General features: G+C 36.1%; 1 protein-coding gene across 3 annotated transcripts in view; it reads right to left on the minus strand.

The window, feature by feature from the left end:
- LOC107584984 (catenin delta-2-like) overlaps positions 1 to 21,513 on the minus strand; it is a 92,625-nt gene that overhangs the window by 64,573 nt on the left and 6,539 nt on the right. For 2 of the 3 annotated variants that reach the window (XM_016271787.1, XM_016271786.1), the window contains 2 exons: positions 21,095 to 21,308; positions 10,148 to 10,331 (listed from right to left, as the gene is read on the minus strand). In XM_016271787.1, the coding sequence (XP_016127273.1) occupies positions 10,148 to 10,331; positions 21,095 to 21,308 (398 nt within the window). Of the gene's footprint in view, positions 1 to 10,147; positions 10,332 to 13,779; positions 13,891 to 21,094; positions 21,309 to 21,513 lie in introns of those variants that run through there. The other variant, XM_016271788.1, reaches the window with a different exon arrangement.

Raw genomic sequence — 21,513 nt, forward strand, 5'->3', positions numbered from 1 at the left:
GTATATATTCCAGGTGTAAAAAAAAAAAAAACATACATACATTTATTATACATTATTTTTTATTTATTTAAGTTGCCAAGATGCCATGATTTTCAATTCAAAGAATTTGACTCCCGTATTGAATCACAACAACTTTCCAAATCTAGGAGTAATTCTGGGTTATTAAACAGTCAAATGAGCCCCATTAACAGCACACAGGGAACATTAATGGGATGAGAGGAGACCTCAGGGTTTGAGTTCCTCCCTAAAGGAGGAGACCACGAACATCTTCTCCCTCTTCTGCCTGCACCAGCATCAGTTAGCATTTCACTTCCCTTGGCCTCCTTCTCCCATTCCCTCTTGGCTCACAGCAGTTTTTGTGAATGCATCAAACTCTTCCCAGCCAGTAGGAGAAGGTGTCCTGAGGAATACGGGGAGCCCTGTAATTGAGACCGAGCTCAGAGAGATGATTCACTTGTGATGGTGAGTGATGGATGTGACTGAGGGTGGGTCTGCTCGCAGTTTGGCAGGAACACAGATGATGCATCATGCGGGCCGAGAGGAGAAAAAGAAAAATGGTTTCATTACTTTTCAAGGTATGTCATGGTGGACTGATATCAGAGAGGGGGAGAGGGAGAGCGGCAATTAGAGGACGGAGGCGGCGGCTTGATTTATCAGATCATCATTTTGATGGAATAATTCCAAAATGATGAAATTATTTAATAAATCCCCCTCGGCTGATGCTGCGCAGGGTAATCTGATGCTGACAGGGCAGAAGTGCAAAGTGGCTGATACTGTCCATAAAGCATTTTGGTGTGAATATTTGGCTGGTGGAGAACAGCTAGACACCTACAGATAAGCATGTAAGGAGTGCTGCACCACTGTGTGCTGAGTGAGGATGTGTAAGAAAAACAGACAGAGATAACAGAGCATTACACTACTCTCCATACATGATATAATGACGCTACAAAGGATGCTATTATTTTATAAATATAATACAATAATATTACCTTTTTTATTTATTAATTATTAGCTTTGTGTGACTCCACAATCACTTTATTCTCACGTAATAAAACAATAAATAATTAAAATGAATAAATAATTAATAATATTAAATAAAATAAAGCTAATAATTCATAAATAAATTTACATTATGTACCAAGGTTTAAATGACAACAACAACAACAAAAACACATTTATGTAATATAAATTAATTTTATTAATTATTAGCGTCGCATCACTCCAGTCACTTTCTTCTGACATATTAGAAAAAATTCATAAAATTAATAAATAATAACAGTGCTAATAATTAATAAATACACACTTGAGTAAAAATATAATAATAATAATAAAACACAAATACATAGTCTTTTTATTTTATTACTTATTATCTTTGCATCACTAATATAATCACATGCTAGAATAGATAAATAAAATGAGTAAAATAAGGCAAATAATTAATAACTAAATTAACATTAAATATATATTTGGGTTAAATTATTATTATATTTTATTACTTATTAGCTTTGCATCACTCCAGTCACTACTTCTCTCAAATTAGAATAAACAATAAAAAATAAAATAAAATAAAGCTAACAATTATAAATAATTATAATAATAATTTAATCAATAATTTACTCAAATACATACTGTTAATTTAATTATAAAAGCTACATTATGTAAGTGCGACAGAGCCTCCCCACTACTGAGAAATACAGTTGAACTAGCATTATCTGTAGCATTATCATTGCTGAGAGAGCCACAGGTAATTCAAAACAGCCCAAACCACACAGCTAGCTCTAAAAGTTTGCTTTAAATTAATAACAGAGGCTTGTGTGATTCTTTTGAGCTACAAATGACATCTTTGAATATCAGTAAGATGCTTGAACAGTGGCCTATTAAAATAACCCTTGTTTAGTCCACCATCCATTGGTGCATATCACCTCCTCATAACATGCATTGTATGCTTGTTATATTAATCAGAGTATAAAGGGACACAAAACTGCCTGCCACTCTGATAATGCAAATGAGCCAGCTTTCAAACAAAGGGTTGTACAATTTCCCTCCGAAAGTTTAAGTTACTATTGGCTCACTGATGCCTTAGAGGTGTGAACTTGTCAGAAGTTAACAAGTCACTACATCAGTGACCTCTCTCTCTTCTCTCATCATCTTCTGCTTTGTCTCCTGGTTGCTGCTTATGTGGGACTCACTAAGTCCCGGGGCCGGCATAGTACAGTCATGTCTACAGTAGGATGTCTACATACATCCTACTGTATGCATGTATACATACGTCATGTCTTCACTTTCCACCTGGGAGAAAACTCTCCCAACCACCCCCGAGTCAAAATAACATCTTTGGAGTTTGACACTCTTCAACCCGGAAGAACATGTTCACAGAACATGTTCAAGAACATCACAACTCCAACACCACCAAACTTTCAAATAGGGCTGTGCAATATATCGAAATGATCAAAATATCGCAAATGTACATTTCGCAATATGCATATTGCTACAGCTTGCAATATTTGGGGCCATGAACAAAAGACAGAGAAAATCACTCACTGCTCTTACCTAAATAACTTTTGTAGCTTAAATAAGAATCAGTGCATATTGAATTCAAAGAGGAAATACTAAGCAGTGTTTTATTTTTCCTTTTTATTATTCAGTTCCTAAACTCATGTTAAAATGATTACACTAATGTTAAAATGACATTTTTATATAATGCTCGAGTAAAACACATACCGTTCACTTTAAGAAGTTGTTGTAGGGGTGCTTTCTTATTAGAATCAGAATCAGAATGAGCTTTATTCACCACTTAAGTGTGCGCAAACACAAGGAACTTGTTGTGGTTAAACAGGAACTCTTGGTACATACATACAAATAACCATATATACAGTATATGACACAAGATAGTTATAAAAGTTCACAGAACTGACTCCGCAACAGCTGAGTAAAACTGTTTCATTTAAGCATGTGGCACTTTAAGCATTATCGGATCGCATATTGCATTATTTAATGAGTTATCGCATATCGCATTTTGCTTCAATATCGCACAGCCCTACCTTCAAACCATCGAGACTTTCATCCAAGACTGCATCCGGACGCTCGATCAATAGCCAAGGCAGTGCAAGTATCGTATATATAACTAAAAGAAACAGAGGTTTAGTATAAGCTGTAGACCCTGTTGTAAAACAGCACTGATGGTTTCTGCTCAGATCTTTAACTGACTAATTTTCCAAAGCTGCATTCTTTGGTTTCTCTAACGGTTTCATTCATCCACTTTAACTCCCCTGTGTATGTATGCATGAGTGTGTGTATGTTTGTAGCAAGGTAGTCTCCAAACTGCTGAATTATTATCACTGGACGAACTGATTAGTGGATGGTAATATTAATTCAGCTATGTAACTACTGGCAGCTGATATAAATATTTGTAATTAATTAAAATTAATTGTAATTATTTATATAATTTCACTTTGGGGCTAATTTGCAGCATAAGAAAGTATTTCTACACACAAGTGAGTGCTTTAGGGATGAAAACCTGAAATTTGTGTTGAGATAAATGGAATGGTAGACCCCAAACTGGTGAATTATTGAAAATTAATTTAGTTAGTTCATTTTCAATAATTCAGTGGTCCGATTTTAATTAAGAACCTGGCATGCCAATGTTGGTCAACACAAATAAAAAACACTGCAATCAGCATCATGACTGAAGTTTAAGACTTACGCGAGGTCACATGATTCACCGAGAATCGTCAGAAGTGCTCCGGCTAATTTTCCACAATTAATGAGCCCTTTAGATTTTATTGCTTATTCATTCACTTTAATTTTAATTTCACTTTAATTCTGTCACTCACACACAACATCTAATTAATTAGCACACTTTGTTAGCAAATTACTTATTGAACACAATTAGCGCTGTTTTCAATCAAGCACACCTTAAAAAGTCCTTACAAGGAGAAACGTCTGCTCTTTAGTGTTTTAATGGCCTTGGCTAAATGAACTATTCAACAGCTACAATGTGCTCTTGTAAAAATAAACTCGAAACACTCATTTGGCTGGTGACCACTGAGAATATAGAGGAAGTGTCATTGTCAGACTGACTTAGTATTTGAACACTAAACACTTTCTAAACCTTGTCTGCAAGAAGCAGATTTTGACAGATTGTCTGTTTAGATGAATTGTGAGGTTTTATGACAGCAGCCAAAATGAAGACGTGCCAGGTCTCTAGTCGGGTGACACTAGAGGTAGGGTGGTTACCACGGTTACAGAAGCCAAATGGCAAGGTGAGCTAGAAGCACCAGAACATCTGGAGCACCAACAGCACAATTTCCCCCTCCTGCAGTCCAACACGGACCTCCACAGCTACTCAAATACTGAACACAATCACCCGCTGTGAGAAGAGAGCTGCTTCAGTGTCTTATAAAGCCTATTAAACGGTGTTTATCTCAGCAATGTCTGTACACAGTGTTTTTTTTGGTTTCGGCCATAAAAGATAATAAAAATGTGCATAATGACCATAATTAAATGACTTTTAAACAAACTGAAAATATGTCAAATATATATATATATATATATAAATAATATAACACTGCACAATATTAACAATGCTTATGTTTATGAAAAACCATTTCAAATAATCCAATTATAGTAAATAATGTCAGATAGTATCCTGCTGAAGCTAAATACCGAATTTGGTACGTTTTTTATTTTTAATTGAATGCCTCTGATACTTACCAAGGCTGCATTTATTTGATCAAAGAGACAGTAAAAACAGTAATACTGTGAAATGTTATTACACTTCAAAATAATTGTTTTATATCTGAATATATTTTAAAATGTAATTTATTTCTGTGATGGTAAAGACGAATTTTCAGCAGCCATTACTTCAGTCTTCAGTGTCACATGATCCTTCAGAATCATTCTAATATGCTGATTTGGTGCTTAAAATATTTTTTTATATAATCAATGTTGAAAACAGTTGTGGTGCTTAAAAATGATAATGGAAACCATGGTTTTCTTTGCAAGATTCTTTGATGAATTTAAAGTTCAAAAACATTTTGTCTTTACAACAGTCTTTGCTGTCAGTTTTGATCAAATTAATGTATCCTTGTTTAATAAAAATATGAATTTCTTTAAATACAAAATCTTACTGATGCCAAACTTTTGAACAGTAGTGTATACACAATATAAATGTAATATTACAAGTTACATTTGCACAAAATGAACTTGAAGTCACGTGCTAGTTAGAATGTGAAAATCATGTGAACAAACTAAAGCAGTAGCAAAAAACTAAAGAAATCACAACATTGTATATAATAATGTCACTATTTCAGAAGATCAGGTTTTCACAAGGGCAGTTTTTCACATGTTAATTTAATATTTGAAATATTCAAACATTTGGTATAGTTTTGCAGTTTTTCCATCAACTAAAATATTTTTGGTTGACTAAAAATCAGATGCCATTTTAGTCAAAGTAAAATTGACTAAAATGAATGAATATGGCGTGACAAAACAATAACAAAATGAAGAGGACATTTTCATCAAAAGCCAAAAGCTCTAACTAAAACAAAATAAACAAACAATCTGAAAGTCAGCAAATTAGCTAGAAACACCATCTGCATCTCATCCATTGAAATGTGGCTTAAGTTTCTGTGATCAGTAGATCTCTCAAAAGGCACAGATTTTGTTTATTTAACAAGTATAAATGTGCTATGAACTGTTGATCATGTATGAATAAACATTCAAGGCAAAGGGTTGCGAGTCAGCGGTGCTTTTGTAATTTTCAGCGACATTCCGCACAGAGCACAAAAAACAAACTCATAACAGGTCTTTGATGCAGTTTCTTGGGAGAAAAATTGAGCATTAGTCAGTCTAAACTCAAGTTATCATGTTTACTCTTTGATCTCACTACAGGATAAGTGCATTTCGCCTCAGAAACAATCCCTCAATCAACATTAGAGGGTTGGAGGGAAGCTCTGACACAATTATGAAAGGAAAAGATTCGTAAGAGCGGGCAGCCGTTCAGGTTCGATTAAGATCCTACTGACAGCTGGTGAGCTGCTGAACCTAAACAGAGTACGGAGCTGTTCAACTGTGTAAATGGCTGATTCATCCATTCACTGAAGTCTGACAGAGAAAGCGAGAAGGAAAATCCAATGTTGTGATGGCTTTTTGGGATGTCATGAGGGATTGTGTTTTGTGGCTGAGAAAATCTCTTTCTATTAGATAGATTTTTGTGCCCATGGAGACCCGGAGGTTTCAGAAATTTGATTTCTGCTTGTGGAAGTGATTTACAGCAGCAATGTGTATAAGTCCCATTGGGACGAGGCTCAATTCCAAAAACACTGCTTCACTGCTTTTCAATGGCTTGCTCAAGTGTTCCCGCCCTCAAGGGAGAGAAAAAAAATCCCACCCTGACGAACATCATCAATTTGAATTGAAGTATTTAATTGTCAGAAATTGGGAGAAATTGACAACTCGACTGTCTTCAAAATGATACCCAGAAGAGACAGCGAGAATATAATGTAAATGTCTCAGTCAAATTACCATTAAATATTTTCGGGGCACCTGAAACATTTGAAGCAAAGCATGCTGCATATTTCACATCTTATAAAACATCTTACTGCTTTAGTTGTAAATTGTACTGGGCAGTGCATGACTGATTCAAGCTGGTCACTCATATTTCTGAACGAGTTGTTAAAGGAACCGGCTCATAAGAGTCATTCATTTGGGGAATGACTCTTGTTTTTGTTCATATGAGTCAGTTGTTTGTGAACAGAACTACACTGATCATTCTTATGTTTTTGATTCAATAAAAATAACCTGTACATGAGTCATTTGCTTGTAGATCACATAACACATGTATGTTTTGATTCACTAAAAAGAACTAGATCTTGCAGGACATTTGTTCAAGATTTGGTCAACATACAAATGTTTTTGATTCACTGAACAGAACCACATACGAGTCATTTGCTCATAATTCACACTACATCAGGCTCGCTGCATGTTTTTGATTCAATAAGAGGAATATGTTCATCAGAGTAATTTGTTGTGAATCAAACTACACTGGTACTGCTTTGTTTTTGTTCATATGAGTCAGTTGTTTGTGAACAGAACTACACTGATCATTCTTATGTTTTTGATTCAATAAAAATAACCTGTACATGAGAGTCATTTGCTTGTAGATCACATAACACATGTATGTTTTGATTCACTAAAAATAACTAGATCTTGCAGGACATTTGTTCAAGATTTGGTCAACATACAAATGTTTTTGATTCACTGAACAGAACCACATACGAGTCATTTGCTCATAATTCACACTACATCAGGCTCGCTGCATGTTTTTGATTCAATAAGAGGAATATGTTCATCAGAGTAATTTGTTGTGAATCAAACTACACTGGTACTGCTGTTTATTTATTATTCATTGAAAAGAACTGTTCATAAGAGCCATTTGCTCATGACTCACATTACTGACTGCATGTTTTGATTCATTAAAAAGAACCAACTCTCAGGAGCCATGTGTCCATTTGTTTGGGATTGTGTTCAGACTACATAGGTTGCTCTGTATGCTTTTCATTCTCTAAAAAGAACCACATCATATGAGTCATTTGTTCTTGAATCACACTACACTGGTCTCACTGTATGTTTTTGATTCACTAAAATGAACCCGTTCATAAGAGTCATTTGCTTGTAAATCAAATACACTGGCCTTGCTGTATGTTTTTCACTCAGAAAGTGTTTATAAGAATCATTTGCTTGTGAATCACACTACACTGGTCTTGCTGTATGTTTCTTATTCACTAAACATAACCTGTTCATACAAGTCATTTGCTCATAAATCACACTTTTCTGGTCTCACCGTAAACTTCTAAGAGCCATTTGTCCATTTCCTGGACTCGCTATGCATTTTTGATTCACTAAAATAACCTGTTCATAAGAGTCATTTGCTTCTGAATCACACTATACTTGTCTCGCTGCATGTTTATGATTCACTAAAAAGAACTGGAAAGATTGTTGAAAGATTGTGGAATTATCACTGAAAGAACTGTGGAAAGATTACTCGGAAAATCCATATTCGATTTCCAAACTCATCCGTCAGATTAAATAATCACAGCACATTTTTACTAAACTATCATAAGCAACTAGCTCTGCAAATGAATGAAAATGTAGTAGAGGATATGTGTGGTCCACAATCACATGGTCTGCATAATGCGTATCTGACAGACTCATATGCGGAGGATGGTAATTGCCTCTTTACAGCGCTCCTACAGAAGATGATTTGTTGAAACACAAGACACTGCCATTCACTCTGAGGGCTAATTCACTGCTGGAATCAGAAGCAGACTTGTCATTTAGAGAAAAACTAAAATCAGAGGATAAAACGACTGTATTTGTATTTTGTATTTGCATATCAGTGTTTATTTGCATACAGTACATGTACATCTCTTCATGTAAATTCAAAAATGTCTTACAGAAGGTAAAAATATAATTGATAACAGCTAAGTTTAGTGAAACTGCAAAAGTTCTCCACGTATGGCTTATAAAAGTTTCATTCGTTTAGGAAATCTTAAAAGGAAACTGGGAGAGCAAACAAAAGCAGCGTGTTCCTCTCACAGCACTGACTTTAATGTAGTTTAATACTGCGCTGTTGCTATGGATACAAGAATAAAACCTTACGTGAGACTGAAACTCAACCCAAGAGAATCAACACTTTCTCAGTTATTTTTCAAACAACTCTTGACAACAAGAAGCTATGTATAAATCACAACAAGCTAGATTTGCACTCCACATAGACATCATTATGCATTATTGCATAAATCATGAATCGAATGCTTTGTGTTCTCTTCCTTCACGCAGAAGAGACAGGAACGATATGGTAAACCTTTACTCAAGATGACAAAGCCATACAGGTTATGGTTCAGTTTTACCTGCGGGCAATCTAGAGTTACGAATGAACGGAACAGACGTGGCTGGGGGAAATGGCTTGGCAGGCTTCTTCCTCATTCCGTATGGATTAGGAAGGAGGTGTAAAAATCCCAAACTCTTGGGGCTTTTTTTTGTCAGTTCATCAAAGGAACCATTGTTCTTAGTGGTCCAGATATGAAACTCTCTTATCTACATCACGTGGCTAGCTGCCATAGAAACAACCACACTGTTCAGACCACAATCTGTTCTTAATGAGAGATCTGCCTTTTACAGCCCATTTACAATCATTGGGGTTGTGACTGCATCTGCGTTCCAAACAGGTACCGTATGTGAATTGTTTTGTAAATGCAATCTGGGTTATAGTTTCACAGGTATATGTGAATGAAATTTGCAAAGTAGTCTATCTTTTTTATTCAGCATTAATTTCTTTGAGGTCAAGAGCCGCCACTTCGATGAACATGCCAATATATGCTGTTGTTCAAAAGTTTTAGGTTGGTAAGGTTCTTAATGCTTTTGAAAGAAGTCTTTTATGTTCACCAAGGCTGCATTTATTTGATAAAAATACATTACAAAGAGTAATACATTGAAATATTATTACAATTTAAAATGACTGTTTTATAATTGAATATATTTTAAAATTTAATTTATTCCTGTGTGCTGCTTAATATTTTTGTGGATACATTTTTTCATTTATCTTTATCAATTATTTGATGAACAGAAAGCTCAAAAGAACAGCATTTATTTGAAATATATATTTTTTTATAACATAAATGTCTTCACTGTCACTTTTGATTATTTTAATGTGTTCTTACTCAATAAAAGTATTAATTTCTGTCAAAAAAACCCTTTTTGAACAAGAGTGTACACTCTTCATTACACAGTTTCTGTGTAATTCCAACAATAAGTCGGTCTTATGTAGAACTACACATTCATTTCAATGTGGAAATTTATGCACAAATGGATCTTTGAACAATCCACACATACCAACAATCTGCAGTCATGTTGTTCCAAACCCATATGACTGTCTTTGACTCGGTGATGCCCATTTATTTTCATTATATGGAGAAAAACAGTTGAAACACTATGTAAAATATCTTATTTTATGTTGTAAAGAAGTCATACAGGTTTGGAATGAAATTAGGGTGTGCAAATGATGACAGGAATTAACATTTTATGGTGAACTATCCCAGTAAACGAACGTTTTTCCATCATATAAGAAAATAACCCACATACTGACCTCAGGCAGCCGGTGGCATTGCGAAGTACTTGAGATGTGTGCATTTGAAGCTTGCGGTCCTCCTGATGTGGGGACACGTCCCAGGTGGAATGGGGTATAATCACGGTGTTGGTCAAGACGGCTAGAGCGTCCTGGATTATAGGCATCTTCAGAGCATCACACGAGGACAGGTTCCACAACACACCTGCACAGGACAAACACATAAGCACAATGTTTGGCATAGCAAATAGGTAAAGCCATCTCTATTGCAACATTTGTGAACTATATTTGAAGACAAACTATTAAAGGAATAGTTCACCCAAAAATGAAAATTTAATGACAATGTACTCACCCTCAGGCCATCCAAGATGTAGATGAGTTTGTTAATCGGAATAGAATTGGAGAAATTTAGCATTACATCCCATGCTCACCAATAGATCCTCTGCAGTGAATGGGTGCCGTCAGAAAGACAGTTCAAAAAGCTGATAAAAACATCACAATAATCCACAACACAACTCAGTTCATCAATTAACGTCTTGTGAAGCGAAAAGCTGCATATTTGTATGAAACAAATCCATCATTAAGACATTTTTAACTACAAACTGTTGCTTCCGGCTAAAATACGAGTACGAGACATATTAATTTACAAGTGAAAACAGTCCAAAACAGTTCTGCTATTTCATTCAGAAGCAACAGATTAAAGTTAAAATGCCTTAATGATTGATTTGTTTCTTACAAACACAGCTTTTCACTTCACATGATGTTATTTGATGGACTGAAGTCGTGGATTATTGTGATGTTTTTATCAGCTTTAACATTCTGACGGCACCCATTCACTGCGGATCCATTAGTGAGCAAGTGATGTAATGCTACATTTCTCCAAATCTGTTACGATGAAGACATACGGATGTCCTGAGGGTGAGTACATTTTCAACTAATTTTCATTTTTGGGTGAACTATTGCTTTAGCAGTTGTATGGTGCATACTTCGAGACCCCTGCTTGAAAGTGACTGCAGTAATGCACAAGAAATAATGCTTTTCTATTACTACTTTTTCAGAGGGGTAAAAGATTCATAGAACATTGTCAATTCTGTGCTTGAGCTAGCCTGAGACAGGTTTTGACAACGTCTCACACAGACTCAGAGACCCACACAAATGTAGAGCTGAACACCGGAGGAAAAAAACAGAATTTGACATGCTTTAAAGCATGCGGTCTCACATTACAATGGCGGACTAACAGCATTTTACCAAACTCCTTCACAGCTTCGCCAAGACTCAGAGGGAGGACTTATGCAATATGATTTACTAGATGCAATTCATATAAAACAACTCCTCTGTACTGCACAACCCTTTAGATTACATCTGAGAGATTGCATTTAAATAGATAAAAATGCTACAACAAACAGAATTTCTTAGTCGGCTAAAATTAAACAGCCTACATACAGTAACAAGGCTAACTTTTACAGACTATTAAAAACATGCCAAGATTAATATCTTTGGTTCCACGTACTGTAGCACGTCCCTGTTATTGTTATCACTGCAGCCATTAGAGATTTGTCAAAGCCATTCTTGCAGAAACATCATATTTGCCTCAGACAGTAATTTAATAAACAAATAGAAACGATGGAGAAGAAGAGGATGGAGACATTAGCATTTTAATTTTTGTTTAGGAATGGATAATGACAGTGGAAGAGACAATCAAAATGTTTGTTCGGTCAAGACCTTTTGTTCTCCAGCATATGCATAACTCTGATATGCAGTTTGATGGCGGCTACAGTATGTTGAAAGATCTGAAGGATAAAAAGTGAAGCAGATACTGTATTTTCGTATATTTGTGTGGAAGGTCTGTTCTAAACTAGCAGATATCAACCAGCCATATTCTGTGGGCATAACAGTCATGTGACTACACAGCAATATCCTTTATGACTGGTAAGAAAAGCCCCTCATTTTCATGTTTTGGACAAGAAACAATGCACCTAATTAGACTTTCAAACATGCTAATTACTGCGTCTCTTCCTCCAGATCCCAAAGACAAAATTCATACAATCCTACAGTTGACTAACTATATCAACACAACACAAGGTTTCATCAGTTTGTAAGCAAACATCTCAAGACCTGCACAGACAGCTCTAATTTTCTAATGTCACCATGGTGATTAGCCACACAGAAAAGATCAAACACATTGCATTGTGGGATACAGTATTTTCACAGCATGTAATTTAATGTACATACACCATTTAAAAAGTTTGGGGTCAGTGAGATTAAATTTTTTTTTTTTAAACATTAAAGAGATTACATTACATAAAGTTCACCCAAAATCAACCAAACAGTTAATGGTAGCCATTGACTTCCACAGTATGGAGAGAAAAAAAAATACTATGAAAGTCAATGGCTACTGTGAACTGTTTTGTTACCCACATTCTTCTAAATATTTTCTTCACCAGAAGACAGAGACTCATTCAGGTTTGGAACAACTTGAGGGTGAGTAATACATTTTAATAATAGTTCACAATATTACTGTAGGTGAGACTTTATTAAAACGAATTATTAACTACAAATAGTAACTAATTATTAAAAAATCTTACTGATCACATACTTTTGAGCAGTGGTGTAGAATATATAATAATAACAGAACATAGTAGTACACTTACTGCATAATACTTCATTTAAATAAAAGGTAGTATGCCGCTCCGAACAGATTCAAGGATCCTTACTCTACTGTGACAAGCATTACAAAATTCCAGGCCACTTACACCATCGATCATCAACTTATTTCAAGTTGCAACAAAAAGAAACTCTTATTAAGTCTGTAGGAGGTCAATTTCAAGCAGTCAATACTAAAACATCCCGCAAATGAGAAATAACCAATTTAGCCATGCGTGCGGCTAATTAGCCTATCCTGAGCTCATCAATATCTCACCTGAGAGAGCTCACTCTCTGAGGCAGTAATTTATCCTGACAGATGCTATATCACAGAGGATATGTCTAATTTCATCCTAAATCTCCAGAACATTCTAATGTCTAGCAGCTGCAAGGAGAGAAATTTATTTTTGTAGGACATTTTCATGCTAATATAAAACCATAAATATAGCCAAACACAGCAATTATGTTCTAATCAGAAAACAGCATAGTAGCTAGAATAGATGCATGCTTTTAGCATGCTCCTGTTTTATTAGATTCACTTTACATTATTTTCCGCAGTTGCATAATTACACACAACTCTCTTTGTAGCTGGAAGCATTATCAAATTTGCTCAAATATTTCATAAACAAACATTCAAGGAAAAAGGTCGAATTCTGTGAAGCTTTACGAATTCTGAAAATGTACATTATATTTATTTATTTAGCAGATGCTTTTAGACAACGTGACTAAATAAGCAAAAATACTAGCAGTGTTTGAATGCAGAATTTCAAGAGATTTAACAAAGCACAACAGTGATCGCCCACTTTTCACTGGCCTTGAAAGAAAGAAAGAAAGTGGCGTATTGCTAGCAATTCAGCAAAAAAATAAATAAATAAATAAACAGTTATTTAAACAAAATTGTTTTAACTTTATGGTTATGAATTTACTACCAATATTTTGTGAATAATTAATATGTCCATATCAAATGAACTCAGGAGAGATTCATACACAGAAGTTAGGCTTAATCTCACCTGCTGCTGTACTGAATGAACACTGAATGCAGGGGTTCTGCTATAGCCTGTAATGTGAAGAGCCTCCTGCTAAAAGCCACTGTGTGTCACTCAGCGCTACGAAAAAATGAGCAGATGTCAGAATGGAGGACAAACTATAAAAACAGTGATGAGGACTAATTGCAGAACACATGTGCATCTTATTAGAATGAAGCCAACCTTCAACATCAATCCAGCCGCTCCTTCCCACTGTCCATCATCTTCACAAAGGACACACAAAATGAATCAGACCAAACTTCTATTTTTCCCATTTGCTTATCTTCACTTTTCCTCTCATTCCATGCCCCACTCTCTCTCTCCCTCTATTCTTTAGGAAACTATGCACTTTTATGAGTCAGTATGAAGAGGTGGCAGTTGAATAGTTGATGACGTTGACCTTGCCAGCTTCTTGCTCACACACACATACACAAGCAAGCTGTGAGCCTTTATTTCCAGAGCCCAGGAGGACCGGTTGGGGCTGATTGCATGTGCTGGCGAAAAACTTTTCATTGTGATTATTCTGATGAACACCACATCTCTTCACCACAAGCCTTAGAAGGGCAGCCTTTGTATTTCTAAACTAAGGTGGGCATGTCAAGCAGAGCAGTTTTAGATAAAAATTCACATTTATGTCACAGAGGTTATTAGTAATAATCCACCTGGAAGAGAAATTAGATTCACACCATGAGCTCAACAATTGCTGTATACTCTCAGAAAAAAAGGGTACAAAAGCCGTGACTACAGTGGGTATAGAAAATAATCACCCCCGTTAAAATAATCGTATTTTGTTGCTTTGCAGACACAGTTTTTGTTGTATCCAGCTGTATTTACTCAGTGCAACTTATAACATCCAAGTGAAACATATAACACTAACACCAACATGTCAGAAAATAAATAAAAAAACCTGAATCACTGAATTGGAAAAAGGATCACCCTATTGTGTCAGTATTTTGTTGAACCACCTTTTGCTTTATTTACAGCCTTTAGTCTGTTGGGATATGTCTCTGTCGCTACTAACTTTGCACATCTAGACTTTGCAATATTTGCCCACTCTTCTTTGCAGAACTGCTCAAGTTCAGTTAAATTTGATGTTGTCCGTTTGTGGACTGCAGTCTTCAAGTCATTCCACAGATTTTCAATGGGGTTTAAGTCTGGCCTCTGACTAGGCCATGCAAGGACATTCATTTGTTTCTCCTTCAACCACTGTGTGGCCAGTTTTGCTGTGTGCTTTGGGTCATTGTCATGTTGGAAGGAAAATCTTCTTCCCATTGACAACTTCCTGGCAGAGGGCAGCAGCTTTTCATTGAGAATTTGATGGGATTTCGCCCCATCCATTTTTCCTAATGACCACTCTTTGTCATAAATTCCTGCAACTGCTTCAGAGTTCCTGTAGGTCTCTTGGTAGCCTCTCTGACCAGTTTACTCCTGACTCTTTCATCCAGTTTGGAGTGACGTTCTGATCCAGGGAGGGTCTGTGTTGTACCAAATACCTTCCACTTCTTAATAATAGACTTCATTGTGCTTCTAGGCATTGATAAAGCCTTTTTTTGTATCCATCTCCTGACTTGTGCCCGTCCACAACTTTATCCCGGAGATCTTTTGACAGTGCCTTGCCACCCATAGTTGGTTGATTGTTTGCTTCAGTTGCCCTACCAAGGACTGAAATGCTCCAGGAAAGCTCTTTTCATGCTGAGCTAATCAAATTGAGCATATATATATATATATGTATGTATGTATGTGTGTGTGTACTTGTTACTGTTCAAAAGTTTGGATTGATTATTTTGTGAAATATTATTATAATCTGAAATAACTGTTTTCTATTTTAATATATTTAAAAAAAATTAATCATTCTAACATGCTGATTTGGTATTATCAATGTTGAAAACATTGATAAACGTTGTGCTGTTTAATATTTTCCTGGAAACTGTGATATGGTTTTGATTTTCTCAGGATTCTTTGATGAAAGTGAGAAAGTTCAAAAGAACATCATATATCAAATATATATCTTTTGTAACATTATAACTATTTTACTATCACCTTTGATCAATTTAATGCATCTTTGCATTAATTTCTTTAAAATAAATAAATAAATAAAATAAACCTTACTGGCTAAATCTTACTGACCCAAACTTTTGAACAGTTGTGTATGTTAAATATATGAGGTTTTATACTGTAATAGAAATTCAGTAGATTGCAAATACTTATTTATAATGATTGCTAATTGAGAGATAACCTTTAATTAAAATAATGATTACTTCCAATATAATATTGAAAATTATAAAATTTTTGCACTCTAAACAGTACATTTTTTCACATTCAATCAGCATCTAGCAAGAATAAGTTTTGTGTAAACACAGTAGTTTTTTATTTTATTCAAACTGTTTCAGTTAAAAGTGTTAAAATTATCATATCCGCCACAAGAAACTTCAGATAATCAGTTATCCATCTTAAAATTCCATCCACCTTTCAATGTGGAATAAGCAACTTTCTTTGAATGTGGGAGATTTTGATATATAAGCAGAGGAATAACAAAGTGCTGCAAACCGTAAAACTATTTGTGGTACAAACCATGTGTTTATAATGACAAAAGTACATTAAAATAATATAAGAACTATTAGTTTGCAATATCAAGCAGAATAACAAGTTGTTTTGTACATCTAAAAATAACTGGAAATGGATGATACCGGAAACCTTGCACATTCAAATTACAAATGGCCGCATCAACTCTTATAATTAAAAATAAAGTGCATCTTAAAAGTGCAATAGGTGACTGTCTTAAGAATTTTTTTTTGTTGTGCTGGTTGAAAGTCTCTTCACATCCCGATAGCAATCATTAAGTTAAATGGTCTAAATGTATTTATCTGTATTTATATATTCTGTGGAAGGCGTAGGACCAAGAAATGTTCGTCCAATCAAAACACTCGGTCCGAGCGTTTTAATTGGCTTTCCTACCTGCCTGTCAATGTATGTATCTGCATACCTCTGCGCACCCGGTTCGCGCAGACATGATACGTCAACAGCCCGATCTTCCTTCCTGGTATTGTAGTACTTTTAAAGTTTTCTCACCGGTGAATGACACATGATGTAGCCCAGCGGTTCCCAATTCCAGTCCTCGCGGCACCCTGCTCTGCATATTTTGCATGTCTCGCTTAGTTAACATACCTGATTCAGATAACCAGCTCGTTAGAAGTGAGCTACGTGCATGAACTGTGTTCCGATCGATATGATCTCTACACAGTGTTTATTGCTCCCTACTCCCTGAGCAGGGGAAATCCGTTGAAGCTTACTTCAGTTTCAGAACATTAATTCACGGATTTGCGCTGCGCAACGTCTTCACACGAGAAGTGTGACATAATATACCTCTGTAAATAAATACTATTTAATTTATAGTATAAAAGAGGACTGGAATTCGGAACTGCTGATGTAGCCTATTGTAGTAATGTTATCTCTGGTATTCTGGTCTGTGAGCGTAAATGCGTTTAGGGGGCGTGGCTTTGGACGGCAATTGCAGGGAGGGTGGGACGTTCGCTTTCAGTGCTATCAGGCTAAAGTTAGCATTTTCCAAGATCTCCTACTGCACCTTTAATATATATTTGTGTATATAGGTGTGTGCTTCTTATTGCTGTCACTCTACTTTTAGTAGTCTTTCGTGGCTCATTTTCTTCTTGACTTTCACTTTCTAAAGTCTTTGAAAAAAGCATGCACTCCGAAAAGGGAAGAACAACCTTGATTGCTGAACTGAGAGAGTATCTAGTCATAGACCACTTCTCATGAGGGAACGAGAGAGAGAAAGAAAGAGAAAGAGAGGAAGGCTTAACGCTAGAGCACTACAAGGACCTAATTGTCGTCAGTGGTGACTTTGACCAAGATCAAATCTCATGCCAGTAGAACACAGGCCTAGATTTAGACTGCTTAATTTCACAAGGGTTTCTCACTGTATGAGCAAAAATCCCACAGACATCTTCACCTGACTGCACGACTGAGACAGATATAAACAGTTGAATTTTTCCATTGTAATGAAAAGTCATTAATTTACAGTGTTTTAATAAATTAGTGGAAAAACTAACGTTATAGCTAAAACATCACTTAGTTATTTGCTCAAACATAAGGTTAGGGTTTTGAACAAGCCCCAAACCCTAAGTATTACGCATTGGCACTACATTGGTCATTGATGTATTCTGCCAATTTTTCAATTTATTGTATCAGCAGATATTACATATTTAACGGTTTCTTCCTATTTTAGGATTAAGATCGTCATCTATCACCAACAATAATGGACATCTATAGACTACAGCAACGATTGAACCCTTTAAGACAGATCCGAAACCAATCATTTAAGGGCATTGGTTACAACTCTCTGAGCTCTATTCTCTAACAAAGGACTACTAAGTTTTTCAATCACTGTCTAACCATCATCCCAGATGCTGCTAAGGTTTGGGTTCAGTAAGATTGTTTTTTTGATAGAAATTAATACTTTTATGTAGCAAAGATGCATTAAATTGACAATGAAGACATTTATAATCTTACCAAAGATGTATAATTCAAATAAGTGCTGTTTGTTTGAACTTTCTATTTACCAAAAAAAAAAAATTATCATGGTTTTCATATAAATATTAAGCAGCACTGCTGTTTTCAACTTTGATAAGAATAATAAGAAATGTCTCTTAGGAACCAAATCATCATATTAGAATGATTTCTAATAGATCGTGTGACACTGAAGACTGGAGTAATGACTACTGAAAATTTAGCTTTGCTATCACATAAATAATTACATTTTATAATATGTTAAAACATGTATAAAATTTTAACTGAAATATTTCAGAACATTACAGTTTTTTTGTATTTTGATCAAAATAGATGCTTTCATGAACATTAAAGTGTAAATGTATGCAACTGGGTAGAAAAAAGGGCCATGAGACTCTAATTCTACATCAACTGCACTATTTGGGGCCGGACCGTATGCTAGAGCACTGCAGCAAGAGACAAAAACCAGACGCTAAGTGGAATTAGGCTAACTAAGCAAGAAACCTCCCAAATTTCAGCATATGATCACACTACATATTGCAATTCAAAAACCTCTTGCTGCCAAAGGATTCAAACAGTTTCTCAGGGGATGCTCTGTTGTCTGGGTTTCTTGCAAGTTTCCTGTTCCTGTAGACTAATATTCCATCTGTTCTCCACAGTCATGTGATTCATAAAAGAACATGCTCACATGCTCATGCTCACAAAGCCAAACACTCATCTATTTATCTTTTGCATGGGCTCTGTGGAACCTCTAAGCACTTCCTTTAGGAAAAATATATGTCAAAATGTGGTGTAAGGCTTATTTTGTTTGAGGACAGTAAGGACAGTAAGATTGATTTGTGTATCATCAGCTTAACTATTAAAGTTAAGACCATGAAGCTGAATGATCTGAACATTAGAATGATCTGAACATTAGAAACAGAAGTGGACCAAGAACAGATCCTTGAGGTACACCATGGGAAACAGTGACAGAGCGAGATTAATGCTAATGAACTGTTGCTTGTCCGAGAGATATGAAGTTAGCCACTGAAAGGCAGTGCCAGTGATAGATAAGATAGGAGTACTGAATGCATTGGTTTTCAACCCGTCTCTGTACATATTCCAAGATGGAAAGAATTGTCCAGTCTCACTTTCTTCCACCCTCTGCGTTCCCATTCTGGGAAAAGCTTTGCATAAACCTCACTTGCCTTTGAAGCGAAGCAGACGCTGGCAGCAGGCTGACAGGACACCTGACCATCAGGTCCGACTGGGTCCATATGGCTACATCTACTTTCTGTATGTCAAAGAACAGCACATTTCTGCAGTCAAATAGGCAGGCAAAACATGACTCAGATGTGGTGCTTTGCTTGAGATTGAGAGGCTGAGAATCCTCTGGGCAGCCAAAGACCTTGAGGCTTCCAGCTTGCTGATTAATTTGTGACAGGAAGTCTCTGTGTGCCCTGTGTGCAATGCTTTTAATTTATATGTTAATCTGAATTCAGCGCATAGCAGGCATTTCTAGCGTGGCTTTGTTCCAAAGTCTATCCATTCTGTTACAGAAACAATTTAGAAACATGTTTGGGAATGCAAAGCCTTTGGGTTTTTTTTGGGGACAGGTGATTTATTTTGCTGAAAATATCTCTTTCTGTACCTCATTCCTAAAAGATGAAGGGGGAAAAAACAAATAAAGCAGATTTTTCTATAGCATTGCTAAATTAAAGGATAAAAAGTTGTAGTACACATCCTCATTTGGGTATAGCAGATTTCACAGCAAAAAATAAAATAAAATAAAATGCATCACAGACATATCTGTTGAGCGCGTGAACACAATGGCCAATCAGAGGTGTTTACCCCCTTATTTACACTGCACGCGTCTGCGGCGCGTTACGGCTCCGACGCGGCCACCGGAGCTGATCGTGGCCACTCTATTCAATGCTTGTGTTTGCACCAGCTGCGCAAAGGCACGTTTCCTGGCCTATTTATGACGGACGCCACGTCCAAGCTGCACAGTAAATACAAAATAAAAGTCAACAAATCCTGTCAGTTTCAAAATAAAGACCCTGTGCAGACTCCCAATTGTATTTCACATCACTATATCCTTGCCAGGAGGCCAGAAATGTTATGTTAAACAGAATTAAACTGGACAAAACATAAACATTTAGTCAACTTAGCCATGTTAGAACACAAATAATCAAGACAAACAACGTCGGACAGGCAAATCACGTGGTCTTGCGAATCCTGTTGCTTCACTTCTGAAATGCTCCTGGTGTGAGTTGAACAAAACCTTGTCTGGTACCGAAGCTACCGACTGGTACTGACATCGGTACTTTTGACAACACAAGTCAGGACAGTCTGGAAATAATAAAGTACTAAAGAAATGAAGTCATCTAATATTCAAACATCTCTCCACTGTCCATTGCTCTATAAATAATAAAAGAAAATAATTAATACATCCACAAGCAAGAATTTCAGAGGAGTTTTCACCTTGAAACAAATCACTAGACAAGCAAATTTGGGGTCTCTGCACTTATAATTAAAAGAAAATGTCACTCCTGCTAACATCAAAACCCATTTGAACTTAACTGTGTGACTGCACTGGTTTAGGTGCGAAGATCCCCATTACTCATCTTTTTTTTTTAAAGAGTCTGAAACTGGTAATTAATTACTACAGCATAAATATACAGAGAATTGATGACTGATCTGACACAGACATGAAACACTGTGACAGAGAAAATTCCTATAATAAAACTCAAACTGAAAAAAGAGGCGTATCAAAGCCAGCAGAAGTTCTTACCTGTGACCAATTCTCTGACTTCCACATCAGAGGTCTTACGCAGCAGGCGGACCAGCGCAGGAATCCCACCACAGTTTTTCAGAGCGATTTTATTATCATCATTGGCTTTGCCGTAAACAAGGTTCCTCAGGGCACCACAGGCGCTTCTGTGTACTTCAGCCATTCTGTGATCCAACAGGTCCACCAACAACTGAATACCACCCTGCCTCCGTATCTGAGAGAAACCGAGAGATAGAGGGTGATGGGTGATGTGTATTTTCATACTTCAAGACTTAAAGCCTGGGTTCGGAAAACGGGTAAAACAATAAAATCTACATAAAAGGCATCTAAAAAGTAGCAAAATGACCTGGTAAAAAGTTTTCAAGTCAGTTTTAATGTAACATGACAAGAACAATGTTCAAATAAATACATTTATAACA

The sequence above is a fragment of the Sinocyclocheilus grahami genome, unplaced genomic scaffold (assembly GCF_001515645.1).
Source record: "Sinocyclocheilus grahami isolate Dianchi unplaced genomic scaffold, SAMN03320097.WGS_v1.1 scaffold65.1, whole genome shotgun sequence".
Lineage (NCBI taxonomy): Eukaryota > Metazoa > Chordata > Actinopteri > Cypriniformes > Cyprinidae > Sinocyclocheilus > Sinocyclocheilus grahami.